The sequence below is a fragment of the Ambystoma mexicanum genome, chromosome 9, assembly GCF_040938575.1.
Source record: "Ambystoma mexicanum isolate Mex_15411 chromosome 9, UKY_AmexF1_1, whole genome shotgun sequence".
NCBI classification, from domain to species: domain Eukaryota; kingdom Metazoa; phylum Chordata; class Amphibia; order Caudata; family Ambystomatidae; genus Ambystoma; species Ambystoma mexicanum.
Genome location: NC_090931.1, coordinates 1,456,786,825 through 1,456,799,294, shown reverse-complemented (window position 1 = coordinate 1,456,799,294; position 12,470 = coordinate 1,456,786,825). Strand labels below are relative to the sequence as shown.

Here is a 12,470-nt window from a genome sequence, read left to right as displayed (position 1 = left end):
TTCAGCATGTCCATTGCCGTCTTCACGGTACCATGGCAGCATGGTTTCAGCATGTCCATTGCCTTCTTCAGGGTAGCATGGTGGCATGGTTTCAGCATGTCCATTGCCTTCTTCAGGGTAGCATGGCAAAATGGTTTCAACATGTCCATTGCCTTTTTCAGGGTAGCATGGCGGCATGGTTTCAGCATTTCCATTGCCGTCTTCAGGGTAGCATGGCGGCATGGTTTCAGCATCTCCATTGCTGTCTTCAGGGTAGCATGGCGGCATGGTTTCAGCATGTTTATTGCCGTCTTCAGGGTAGCATGGCGGCATGGTTTCAGCATGTTTATTGCCTTCTTCAGGGTAGCATGGCGGCATGGTTTCAGCATTTCCATTGCTGTCTTCAGGGTAGCATGGCGGCAGGGTTTCAGCATGTCCATTGCCGTATTCAGGGTAGCATGGCGGCATGGTTTCAGCATGTCCATTGCCGTCTTCAGGGTAGCATGGTGGCATGGTTTCAGCATGTCCATTGCCTTCTTCAGGGTAGCATGGTGGCATGGTATCAGCATGTCCATTGCCATCTTCAGGGTAGGTTGGCGCCATGGTTTAAGCATGTCTATTGCCTTTTTCAGGGTAGCATAGTGGCATGGTTTCAGCATGTCCATTGCCGTCTTCAGGGTAGCATGGTGGCATGGTTTCAGCATGTCCATTGCATTCTTCAGGGTAGCATGGCGAAATGGTTTCAGCATGTCTATTGCCTTCTTCAGGGTAGCATGGTGGCATGGTTTCAGCATGTCCATTGCCGTCATCAGGGTAGCATGGCGACATGGTTTCAGCATGTCCATTGCCTACTTCAGGGTAGCATGTCAGCATGGTTTCAGCATTTCCATTGCCGTCTTCAGGGTAACATGGCGTCATGGTTTCAGCATTTCCATTGTTGCTTCGGGGTAGCATGGTGGCATGGTTTCAGCATTTCCATTGCTGTCTTCAGGGTAGCATGGTGGCATGGTTTCAGCATTTCCATTGCCTTCTTCAGGGTTGCATGGCGGCATGGTTTCAGCATTTCCATTGCTGTCTTCAGGGTAGCATGGCGGCATGGTTTCAGCATGTCCATTGCCTTCTTCAGGGTAGAATGGCAGCATGGTTTCAGCATTTCCATTGCTCTCTTCAGGGTAGCATGGCGGCATTGTTTCAGCATGTCCATTGCCGTCTTCAGGGTAGCATGGTGGCATCGTTTCAGCATGTCCATTGCCATTTTCAGGGTTGCATGGCGGCATGGTTTCAGAATGTCCATTGCCATCTTCCGGGTAGCATGGCGGCATGGTTTCAGCATGTCTATTGCCTTCTTCAGGGTAGCATGGTGGCATGGTTTCAGCATGTCCATTGCCGTCTTCGGGTAGCATGGCAGCATGGTTTCAGCATGTCTATTGCCTTTTTCAGGGTACCATAGTGGCATGGTTTCAGCATGTCCATTGCCGTCTTCATGGTAGCATGGCGGCATGGTTTCAGCATGTCCATTGCCTCCTTCAGGGTTGCATGGCGGAATGGTTTCAGCATGTCCATTGCCGTCTTCAGGGTAGCATGGCAGCATGGTTTCAGCATGTCCATTGCCTTCTGCAGGGTAGCATGGTGGCATGGTTTCGGCATGTCCATTGCCCTCTTTAGGGTAGCATGGCGGCATGGTTTCAGCATGTCTATTGCCTTTTTCAGGGGAGCATGGCGGCATTGTTTCAGCATGTCCATTGCCGTCTTCAGGGTAGCATGGTGGCATCGTTTCAGCATGTCCATTGCCGTCTTCAGGGTTGCATGGCGGCATGGTTTCAGCATGTCCATTGCCATCCTCCGGGTAGCATGGCGGTATGGTTTCAGCATGTCTATTGCCTTCTTCAGGGTAGCATGGTGGCATGGTATCAGCATGTCCATTGCCGTCTTCAGGGTAGCATGGCGGCATGGTTTAAGCATGTCTATTGCCTTTTTCAGGGTAGCATAGTGGCATGGTTTCAGCATGTCCATTGCCGTCTTCATGGTAGCATGGCGGCATGGTTTCAGCATGTCCATTGCCTCCTTCAGGGTTGCATGGCGGAATGGTTTCAGCATGTCCATTGCCGTCTTCAGGGTAGCATGGCGGCATGGTTTCAGCATGTCCATTGCCTTCTGCAGGGTAGCATGGTGGCATGGTTTCGGCATGTCCATTGCCGTCTTTAGGGTAGCATGGCGGCATGGTTTCAGCATGTCTATTGCCTTTTTCAGGGTAGTATGGTGGCATGGTTTCAACATGTCCATTGCCTTCTTCAGGGTAGCATGGCGGCAAGGTTTCTGCATTTCCAGTGCCTTCTTCAGGGTTGCATGGCGGAATGGTTTCAGCATGTCCATTGCTGTCTTCAGGGTAGCATGGCGGCATGGATTCAGCATGTCCATTACCGTTTTCAGGGTGGCATGGCGGCATGGTTTCAGCATGTCCATTGCCTACTTCAGGGTAGCATGGCGACATGGTTTCAGCATTTCCATTGCCGTCTTCAGGGTAGCATGGCGGCATGGTTTCAGCATTTCCATTGCTGTCTTCAGGGTAGCATGGCAGCATGGTTTCAGCATTTCCATTGCTGTCTTCAGGGTAGCATGGCGGCATGGTTTCAGCATGTCCATTGCCGTCTTCAGGGTAGCATGGCGGCATGGTTTCAGCATGTTTATTGCCTTCTTCAGGGTAGCATAGCGGCATGGTTTCAGCATGCTTATTGCCTTCTTCAGGGTGGCATGGAGGCATGGTTTCAGCATGTCCATTGCCTTCTTCAGGGTGGCATGGAGGCATGGTTTCAGCATGTCCATTGCCTTCTTCAGGGTAGCATGGCGGCATGGTTTCAGCATGTCCATTGCCGTCTTCAGGGTAGCATGGTGGCATGGTTTCAGCATGTTTATTGCCTTCTTCAGGGTAGCATAGCGGCATGGTTTCAGCATGCTTATTGCCTTCTTCAGGGTGGCATGGAGGCATGGTTTCAGCATGTCCATTGCCTTCTTCAGGGTGGCATGGAGGCATGGTTTCAGCATGTCCATTGCCTTATTCAGGGTAGCATGGCGGCATGGTTTCAGCATGTCTATTTGTTAGACGTTCCTCTGCACACCAGAACACTGCTAACACTTCCACAACAGCTTCCCACACTACTCTCTTCAGGTTTCGAGACTCATGTGATGTGGTTACCCCAAAGGACCGAAAACTCCGTACCGGGTCCAATGCACGTGCCCGGTTGCAGCCCTTCCTGCATTGGCAGTTGCCATGGAGAGCATACAGCAGAAGGGGCAGCATTCCCTCCCTGCAGACTCTGAATTCGGGGATGCTGCCACTCCAGCCACACCTCCTCCATTGGCAAGCACCCCAGCTCCAACCCCGGTGGTCCTTCCAGCCCCTTCTCCCCTGGCCGCTCCTGAACGTTATCAAGGCGACCCCAAGAAGTTCAGGACCTTCATCAATCAGTGCAAGTTACACTTCCAGTGCAGACCTCTGGCGTTCCCTAACTCCACTGCTAAAGCTGCCTTTACCCTTTCCCACCTGGCTGGAACGGCTGCCGCTTGGGCTAATCCTTTACTGGAGAACAATAGCCCGGTTCTCTATGATTTTGATTTGCTAGTTACCGAGATGTCCCGAGTCTTCGACACCCGACACAAGGCACAATCCAGGGATCTGGAGTTGTTAGAATTAACCCAGGGTAGAGGGACCTTGATAGACTACATCACCCACTTCAACCAATTGGTCGCCGAGACATCATGGCCAGAAAGCAAGCGGGCGGTCGTATTCTATAGAGGGTTGAATAATCCAATGAAAGATGCTTTAGCCGTGGTCGCTTCCGTGCCCACTCAGTATCAAGAACTAGTGGACCTTGCCCTGCAGGTAGATGCATGTCGCTCAGAGCGCAGGGCTGAGTTGGGCTTTTCCCATCCTACAGCACTCAGTACTTCCGCCTCCAGCATTGAGGAACCTATGCAAGTGGGAGGTTTACGTAGTCCCATCACGACATCCGAGAGAGAACGTAGGAGGGTGGATAATGCATGCTTTTATTGTGGCACCACGGGACATTATGTTAAGGAATGCCCTCGACGTCCCAAGAAGTCCCAGGTTTTTCGGACAGCTCGAACCTAGATCCGGAGACCAGGTCGAGCTTCCAGTCCTCATCTCCGGGTGCCTCTCCTGCTTTCGCTCGTGTCCAGCCCATCTTTGTACAGGCCACTCTTTGTCCCTCTGCGGGTATCTATCACGCAGTCACGATCATCATTGACTCTGGTGCCACGGGGAACTACATAGACATTGCTTTAGCCCATTCTCTCAATCTGCCTTTAGTGGTGAAAACCCGTCCCGAACCGGTTCAGGCCGTAGATGGCACTGCCCTAGTCTCTGGTCCCGTTAGGCATCAAACTTCCCCCCTCTTAGTGACTATACAAGACATTCACACAGAGACGCTAAGTTTTGACCTGATCACCACACCCCAGTTCGGTATCATATTAGGAATACCCTGGTTGCGTGAACACAATCCTCTCATTAATTGGCACACAGGCACGGTTCTCTTTGAGTCAGATATCTGCCAGAACTTTTGTCTCCCAACCCATCAGGAAACAGATACCCCGTCACAGGCTTTGGGAGCTCTCGCACAGCTCACATTGAATGACGGTGGATCAGCGGTTGTGAATTCCCATACTGTTGGAGGGGTAGTTACCGGGATACCCTCTGAGTACAAAGCATTCGAGTCAGTGTTCGATCGCGGTTCTTCCGAGGTGCTTCCTCCACACAGACCATATGATTGCCCGATTGAACTAATCCCAGGTTCTACCGTTCCTTCGGGCAGAATCTATTCTCTGTCCCCCTCAGAAGAACAGGCTCTGAAGCAGTATGTCCAGAACGCCCTATGACTAGGCCACATCCGCCCCTCTACTTCACCAGCTGCAAGCCCTATTTTTTCTGTTCCCAAGAAAGAGGGGGATTTACGTCCTTGTGTGGATTACCGACGCCTTAACGCCATCACGAAAAAGGACAGGTATCCAATCCCTTTGATCACCCCCCTCCTGGACCGCTTATCCCATGCCTCCGTTTTTACCAAGCTGGATCTTCGGGGCGCATACAATCTAGTGTGCGTCCGCGAGGGCGATGAGTGGAAAACTGCCTTTTGCACCCGTTACGGGTTGTATGAATACCTAGTCATGCCCTTCGGCCTATGCAACGCCCCGGCCACATTCGCTGTTTGCCAAACCCGAGAAATGTCAGTTCCATAAAACCTCTGTTGAGTTTCTGGGCTTCCACATCACCCCCGGGGCCCTATCCATGAACGAATCCAAGGTGAGGGCGGTCCTAGATTGGCCGATTCCTCAGACACTCAAGGCCTTGCAGGCTTTTTTGGGCTTCGCCAACTTCTACAGGCGCTTTATTTCGTCTTTTTCTACAATTGTGGCCCCACTCACGGCTCTGACTAGCCCTCAAGTACCCTATAAGTGGCGAAACGAACATCAGGAATCCTTCGAGGCTCTGAAGACCGCTTTTACCACTGCACCGATCCTTCAGCACCCCAATCCCGAACTTCCATTCATAGTCGAGGCGGACGCCTCTTCTTTCGCCCTCGGTGCGCTGTTGTCTCAGACATGTCCAACGACGGACAAGTTGCACCCGGTGGCATACCACTCCCGCAAGTTTTCCAGTACTGAGGCCCATTATATTGTAACGGAAAAGGAACTTCTGGCTGTCATGGATGCCTTTCGTGTCTGGCGCCATCATCTCCTGGGGGCTAAGCATCCAAACACTGTCTACTCCGATCATCAGAACCTGCAGGATTTGGCCTCCCTAAAGTGCATCAACAGCAGACAGGTCCGGTGGCATCTCTTCTTTTCCGCCTTTGATTTTCACATCACTCATCGTCCTGGAGTCACTCATGGAAAAGCGGACGCTTTGTCACGCTCTCCGGGTGGGGTCTCGTTGCCAACCTTCCCTGATACTGTTCTGGGTAAAAGTCACCTGATTTGTCTCTGCACTCCCTCTCTCTCATTGTTGGATTCGATGAGAGCATGGACGAGCAGTCACTCTGACCAACTGCGAGATTGGGATCCGGTGTATTGTGACGGTTTGCCTTTCGTGCATGATCGCTTGTTTCTCCCCACGCCTGACTCCTGTAACCTGGCCCTTGAATGGTCTCATGATGCCCCCTTTAATGCCCATCCTGGCCAGGAGCGCACCATGGATCTCCTAAAGTGCTGGTGCTGGTGGCATTCTATGAAGCGCGACGTGGAATGTTATGTCAACTCTTGCTCTGTTTGCGCTCAGGCCAAACATCGAAGAGGTCGCCCAATCGGCCTGCTGCTTCCGCTACCGGTACCCCCAAGACCTTGGCACATGTTGACTATGGATTTCGTGACCGATCTCCCCAGGGAGCGGGGTTTCGATACCATCTGGGTGGTGGTGGATACATTCACCAAAATGGCTCGCTTTGTTCCTTGTAAAGGGAACCCTTCGGCCCCGGTTTTGGCTAATTTGTTTCTCGAATCTGTTTTCACGTTGTTTGGGCTCCCTTCTGTCATTATCTCTGACCGAGGGTCGCAGTTCACCTCTCGTTTTTGGAGAGCTTTGACTAAGCTGCTTGGCATCGATACCAGGTACTCCTCGGCCTATCACCCAGAGACTGATGGGCAGACTGAAAGGACGAACCAATCTATGGAGCAGTATCTTCGGTGTCTTATCTTGCAGCAGCAGTCCTCCTGGTTGAGTGTTTTACGGCTTGCCGAGTTCGCATACAATAATGCGGTTCACTCTGCTACGGGTTTCTCTCCTTTCTACGCCCTCTATGGCCAGCAGCCCAAGGTCTTGCCTGTCCCTGACGCGTCTGTCTCTTTGAATCCTGAGGCCACGGCTTGTCTTAGGGATCTGTCTGCTGTTCATGCTTGTACTCTGGTCCACCTTACTGAAGCAAAGGCCTCCATGAAGTCCCGTGCTGATGGCAAGCGCTTGGCTGCTCCTCCTCTTGCTGTGGGTTCCCGGGTGTGGTTGTCCTCCCGTCACCTTCGCCTGGTTGGTTGTCGGAAACTTCTGCCTCGTTTTGTCGTGCCGTATGTGATCTCCCAGGTTGTGAATCCGGTGGCTTTTCGTCTGGTTCTCCCGAGCTCTTGGCGAATCCACCCCGTTTTTGATGTCTCCCTTCTCAAGCCTTGCCCTGATTCCTCCCGTCTCCGTGCCCCGGTAGCCCCGGTGTCCATGGCCTCCCCTGATGTCTTTTAGGTGTCAGCCATTTTGGGTTCCCGTTGGTTTAGGGTTAGGCTCCAGTATTTGGTGGATTGGAAGGGTTATGGCCCGGAGGAGCGCTCTCGAGTTTCTGCCCTGGACGTTAACGCTCCTCGGTTGGTGGCCCGATTCCATCGGGATCACCCGTCCTGCCCACGGGGTCGTGGGCCGTTGGGGGGGGCTATGTTAGACGTTCCTCTGCACACCAGAACACTGCTAACACTTCCACAACAGCTTCCCCGGGTTCCCACACTACTCTCTCCAGGTTTCGAGACTCACGTGATGTGGTTACCCCAAAGGACCGAAAACTCCGTACCGGGTACAATGCACATGCCCGGTTGCAGCCCTTCCTGCATTGGCAGTTGCCATGGAGAGCATACAGCAGAAGGGGTGGTGGAACGCTTCCGCATCGGTCATTCATCCGCTCACGTGATTCAGAGCGGCGTTTTCCACGTCACGATAGTGGGCGTCACATGATTCGGAAGCGCACAGTATATAACGCTTGAGGCACGAAGCGCTCACCGCTTCTCAGCTGTCTTTCGACTCTGTTTGGCGCTACATTTTGGATTTACTCTGTTGGTTTACCTTGACTTTGGATCATTCACCTGGACTCCCTCAGATTATCCTTTTGTACCTTTGCTTGGAACTGTTTACTCATTGCTGAACCTCGACCTGTCCCTCATCTGTCTTTCGGATCATCCCTTGGTACTTTTGTTGGACTTCTATGCCATTGCCCTTTGGGAACTCACGCTACGCCTCCAGCTCTAATCTCAGGTGGGCCCTCCTGTGTCCACGTGTGACTCTGGTCCCTGTTGTTCTGGGGACTGCCTCTCATCTGAGTCTCGAACCTCCCTCACTAGGTCTCCCGGGTTTTCCAACCACCGGATAGGTAAGATTATTCAGATACTCTGATTCTTGTATTATATTGTATTTGCCTGGTACTTAACCCCGTTCTTTCTGCAGCAGCATCGGTGTTCCAGAGGTTCCGTGGATCCGGGAAGTAACATCTCCCACCTGTGGCTCCAAAGGTCGCACAGCGGGGTTCTTTTGGGTCCCCTGTGCGTCACTTGGGGACGGAGGTCTCATCGGTCTACACGACACTCAAGTCAGAACACTATTGCCTTCTTCAGGGTAGCATGGCAGCATGGTTTCAGCATTTCCATTGCTATCTTCAGGGTAGCATGGCGGCATGGTTTCAGCATGTCCATTGCCGTCTTCAGGGTAGCATGGTGGCATGGTTTCAGCCTGTCTATTGCCTTGTTCAGGGTAGCATGGTGGCATGGTTTCAGCATGTCCATTGCCGTCTTCAGGGTAGCATGACGGCATGGTTTCAGCATGTTTATTGCCTTCTTCAGGGTAGCATAGCGGCATGGTTTCAGCATGTTTATTGCCTTCTTCAGGGTGGCATGGAGGCATGGTTTCAGCATGTCCATTGCCTTCTTCAGGGTGGCATGGAGGCATGGTTTCAGCATGTCCATTGCCTTCTTCAGGGTAGCATGGAGCCATGGTTTCAGCATGTCTATTGCCTTTTTCAAGGTAGCATGGCGGCATGGTTTCAGCATGTCTATTGCAGTCTGCAGGGTAGCATGGCGGCATGGTTTCAGCATGTTTATTGCCTTTTTCAGGGTGGCATGGAGGCATGGTTTCAGCATGTCCATTGCCTTCTTCAGGGTGGCATGGAGGCATGGTTTCAGCATGTCCATTGCCTTCTTCAGGGTAGCATGGAGCCATGGTTTCAGCATGTCTATTGCCTTTTTCAAGGTAGCATGGCGGCATGGTTTCAGCATGTCTATTGCCGTCTGCAGGGTAGCATGGTGGCATGGTTTCAGCATGTTTATTGCCTTCTTCAGGGTAGCATAGCGGCATGGTTTCAGCATGTTTATTGCCTTCTTCAGGGTGGCATGGAGGCATGGTTTCAGCATGTCCATTGCCTTCTTCAGGGTGGCATGGAGGCATGGTTTCAGCATGTCCATTGCCTTCTTCAGGGTAGCATGGCGGCATGGTTTCAGCATGTCTATTGCCTTTTTCAGGGTGGCATGGCAGCATGGTTCCAGCATGTCCATTGCCGTCTTCAGGGTAGCATGGCGGCATGGTTTCAGCATGTCTATTGCCTTGTTCAGGGTGGCATGGAGGCATGGTTTCAGCATGTCCATTGCCTTCTTCAGGGTGGCATGGAGGCATGGTTTCAGCATGTCCATTGCCTTCTTCAGGGTAGCATGGAGCCATGGTTTCAGCATGTCTATTGCCTTTTTCAAGGTAGCATGGCGGCATGGTTTCAGCATGTCTATTGCCGTCTGCAGGGTAGCATGGTGGCATGGTTTCAGCATGTTTATTGCCTTCTTCAGGGTAGCATGGCGGCATGGTTTCAGCATGTTTATTGCCTTCTTCAGGGTGGCATGGAGGCATGGTTTCAGCATGTCCATTGCCTTCTTCAGGGTGGCATGGAGGCATGGTTTCAGCATGTCCATTGCCTTCTTCAGGGTAGCATGGCGGCATGGTTTCAGCATGTCTATTGCCTTTTTCAGGGTGGCATGGCAGCATGGTTCCAGCATGTCCATTGCCGTCTTCAGGGTAGCATGGCGGCATGGTTTCAGCATGTCTATTGCCTTGTTCAGGGTGGCATGGAGGCATGGTTTCAGCATGTCCATTGCCTTCTTCAGGGTGGCATGGAGGCATGGTTTCAGCATGTCCATTGCCTTCTTCAGGGTAGCATGGAGCCATGGTTTCAGCATGTCTATTGCCTTTTTCAAGGTAGCATGGCGGCATGGTTTCAGCATGTCTATTGCCGTCTGCAGGGTAGCATGGTGGCATGGTTGCAGCATGTTTATTGCCTTCTTCAGGGTAGCATGGCGGCATGGTTTCAGCATGTTTATTGCCTTCTTCAGGGTGGCATGGAGGCATGGTTTCAGCATGTCCATTGCCTTCTTCAGGGTGGCATGGAGGCATGGTTTCAGCATGTCCATTGCCTTCTTCAGGGTAGCATGGCGGCATGGTTTCAGCATGTCTATTGCCTTTTTCAGGGTGGCATGGCAGCATGGTTCCAGCATGTCCATTGCCGTCTTCAGGGTAGCATGGCGGCATGGTTTCAGCATGTCTATTGCCTTGTTCAGGGTGGCATGGAGGCATAGTTTCAGCATGTCCATTGCCTTCTTCAGGGTGGCATGGAGGCATGGTTTCAGCATGTCCATTGCCTTCTTCAGGGTAGCATGGAGCCATGGTTTCAGCATGTCTATTGCCTTTTTCAAGGTAGCATGGCGGCATTGTTTCAGCATGTCCATTGCCTTCTTCAGGGTGGCATGGAGGCATGGTTTCAGCATGTCCATTGCCTTCTTCAGGGTAGCATGGCGGCATGGTTTCAGCATGTCTATTGCCTTTTTCAGGGTGGCATGGCAGCATGGTTCCAGCATGTCCATTGCCGTCTTCAGGGTAGCATGGCGGCATGGTTTCAGCATGTCTATTGCCTTGTTCAGGGTAGCATGGCGGCATGGTTTCAGCATGTATATTGCCTTTTTCAGGGTGGCATGGCGGCATGGTTCCAGCATGTCCATTGCTGTCTTCAGGGTAGCATGGCGGCATGGTTTCAGCATGTCCATTGCCTTCTTCAGGGTAGCATGGAGGCATGGTTTCAGCATGTCCATTGCCTTCTTCAGGGTAGCATGGCGGCATGGTTTCAGCATGTCCATTGCCTTCTTCAGGGTAGCATGGCGGCATGGTTTCAGCATGTCTATTGCCTTTTTCAGGGTGGCATGGCAGCATGGTTCCAGCATGTCCATTGCCGTCTTCAGGGTAGCATGGCGGCATGGTTTCAGCATGTCTATTGCCTTGTTCAGGGTGGCATGGAGGCATGGTTTCAGCATGTCCATTGCCTTCTTCAGGGTGGCATGGAGGCATGGTTTCAGCATGTCCATTGCCTTCTTCAGGGTAGCATGGAGCCATGGTTTCAGCATGTCTATTGCCTTTTTCAAGGTAGCATGGCGGCATGGTTTCAGCATGTCCATTGCCTTCTTCAGGGTGGCATGGAGGCATGGTTTCAGCATGTCCATTGCCTTCTTCAGGGTAGCATGGCGGCATGGTTTCAGCATGTCTATTGCCTTTTTCAGGGTGGCATGGCAGCATGGTTCCAGCATGTCCATTGCCGTCTTCAGGGTAGCATGGCGACATGGTTTCAGCATGTCTATTGCCTTGTTCAGGGTAGCATGGCGGCATGGTTTCAGCATGTCTATTGCCTTTTTCAGGGTGGCATGGCGGCATGGTTCCAGCATGTCCATTGCCGTCTTCAGGGTAGCATGGCGGCATGGTTTCAGCATGTCCATTGCCTTCTTCAGGGTAGCATGGAGGCATGGTTTCAGCATGTCCATTGCCTTCTTCAGGGTAGCATGGCGGCATGGTTTCAGCATGTCCATTGCCTTTTTCAGGGTGGCATGGCATCATGGTTCCAGCATGTCCATTGCCGTCTTCAGGGTAGCATGGCGGCATGGTTTCAGCATGTCTATTGCCTTGTTCAGGGTAGCATGAAAGGCATCATAGTCAATTGTGGATGATGCTCCAGAAATATCATGCATGAATCCCCATATTATTTGGTGGGATGTTGGAGATGTGAAGGATGCTTGTGATCATCTCTGAAGATGTAGATCCTGCACCAATTGATTCCGCAGTTATGTTTAGTTAAACGCGAACAGCCTCAGCGGGTTTTGCAAGCATTTTCAATGATGAACTGAGACCCCAAGAAAAGTACACTCCATTGAAATTCTTGTGAGTGTGACTCAATGTGTCTATGATTTTACCATTTGGGACTCACACACAGCTAATCTGCTTATGCATTGTATGATATCATTGGCCTTTGTCAAGTGCTCTAAGTTGTATGACTACACACACAGAGAGGTCATGCCTCCCGCCAACATGTTATGACACTGCTCTTCACAGAAAGGACACAAATAAAGGCCAGAATGGATAGTATTTGCAAGTAAAACCCAGTCCCAGAAAATGCACCCAGAATAAATGCCTTTTCTCCAATGAGCAACATTAGATATCTTTGTTTGATATGCAAATGTGCGTCAGAACAAGCTAATTGGATGGGGCAGCCTGATTGTGAAGTACCCGTATGTAACCCACCCCGAATAGAGGTCTGGACTAAGAACGGTGCCTTGTCCCAGGGAGGTTGTCTATGGGCCACATGACCAGGTGGAGGTGGATTTTTGGGTAGTCACCCATTTGCACTCTGTGGCCTATAGACATATAAGGCCTGTCG

At 51.6% G+C, this 12,470-nt stretch overlaps 1 protein-coding gene across 1 annotated transcript; it reads right to left on the bottom strand.

Annotated features, from left to right (window-relative positions):
• Positions 1 to 8,328: 8,328 nt before the first annotated feature.
• Positions 8,329 to 11,625, bottom strand: LOC138487498 (axoneme-associated protein mst101(2)-like). Its single transcript, XM_069614006.1, has one exon. It carries the CDS (start codon positions 11,623 to 11,625, stop codon positions 8,329 to 8,331), a length of 3,297 nt encoding a protein of 1,098 aa, XP_069470107.1.
• Positions 11,626 to 12,470: the final 845 nt, after the last annotated feature.

What these genes read in the sequence shown, in the direction of transcription:
- LOC138487498 (XM_069614006.1), bottom strand. Translation starts at nt 11,625, where the DNA reads ATGGACATGCTGAAACCATGCCGCCATGCTACCCTGAAGAAGGCAATG.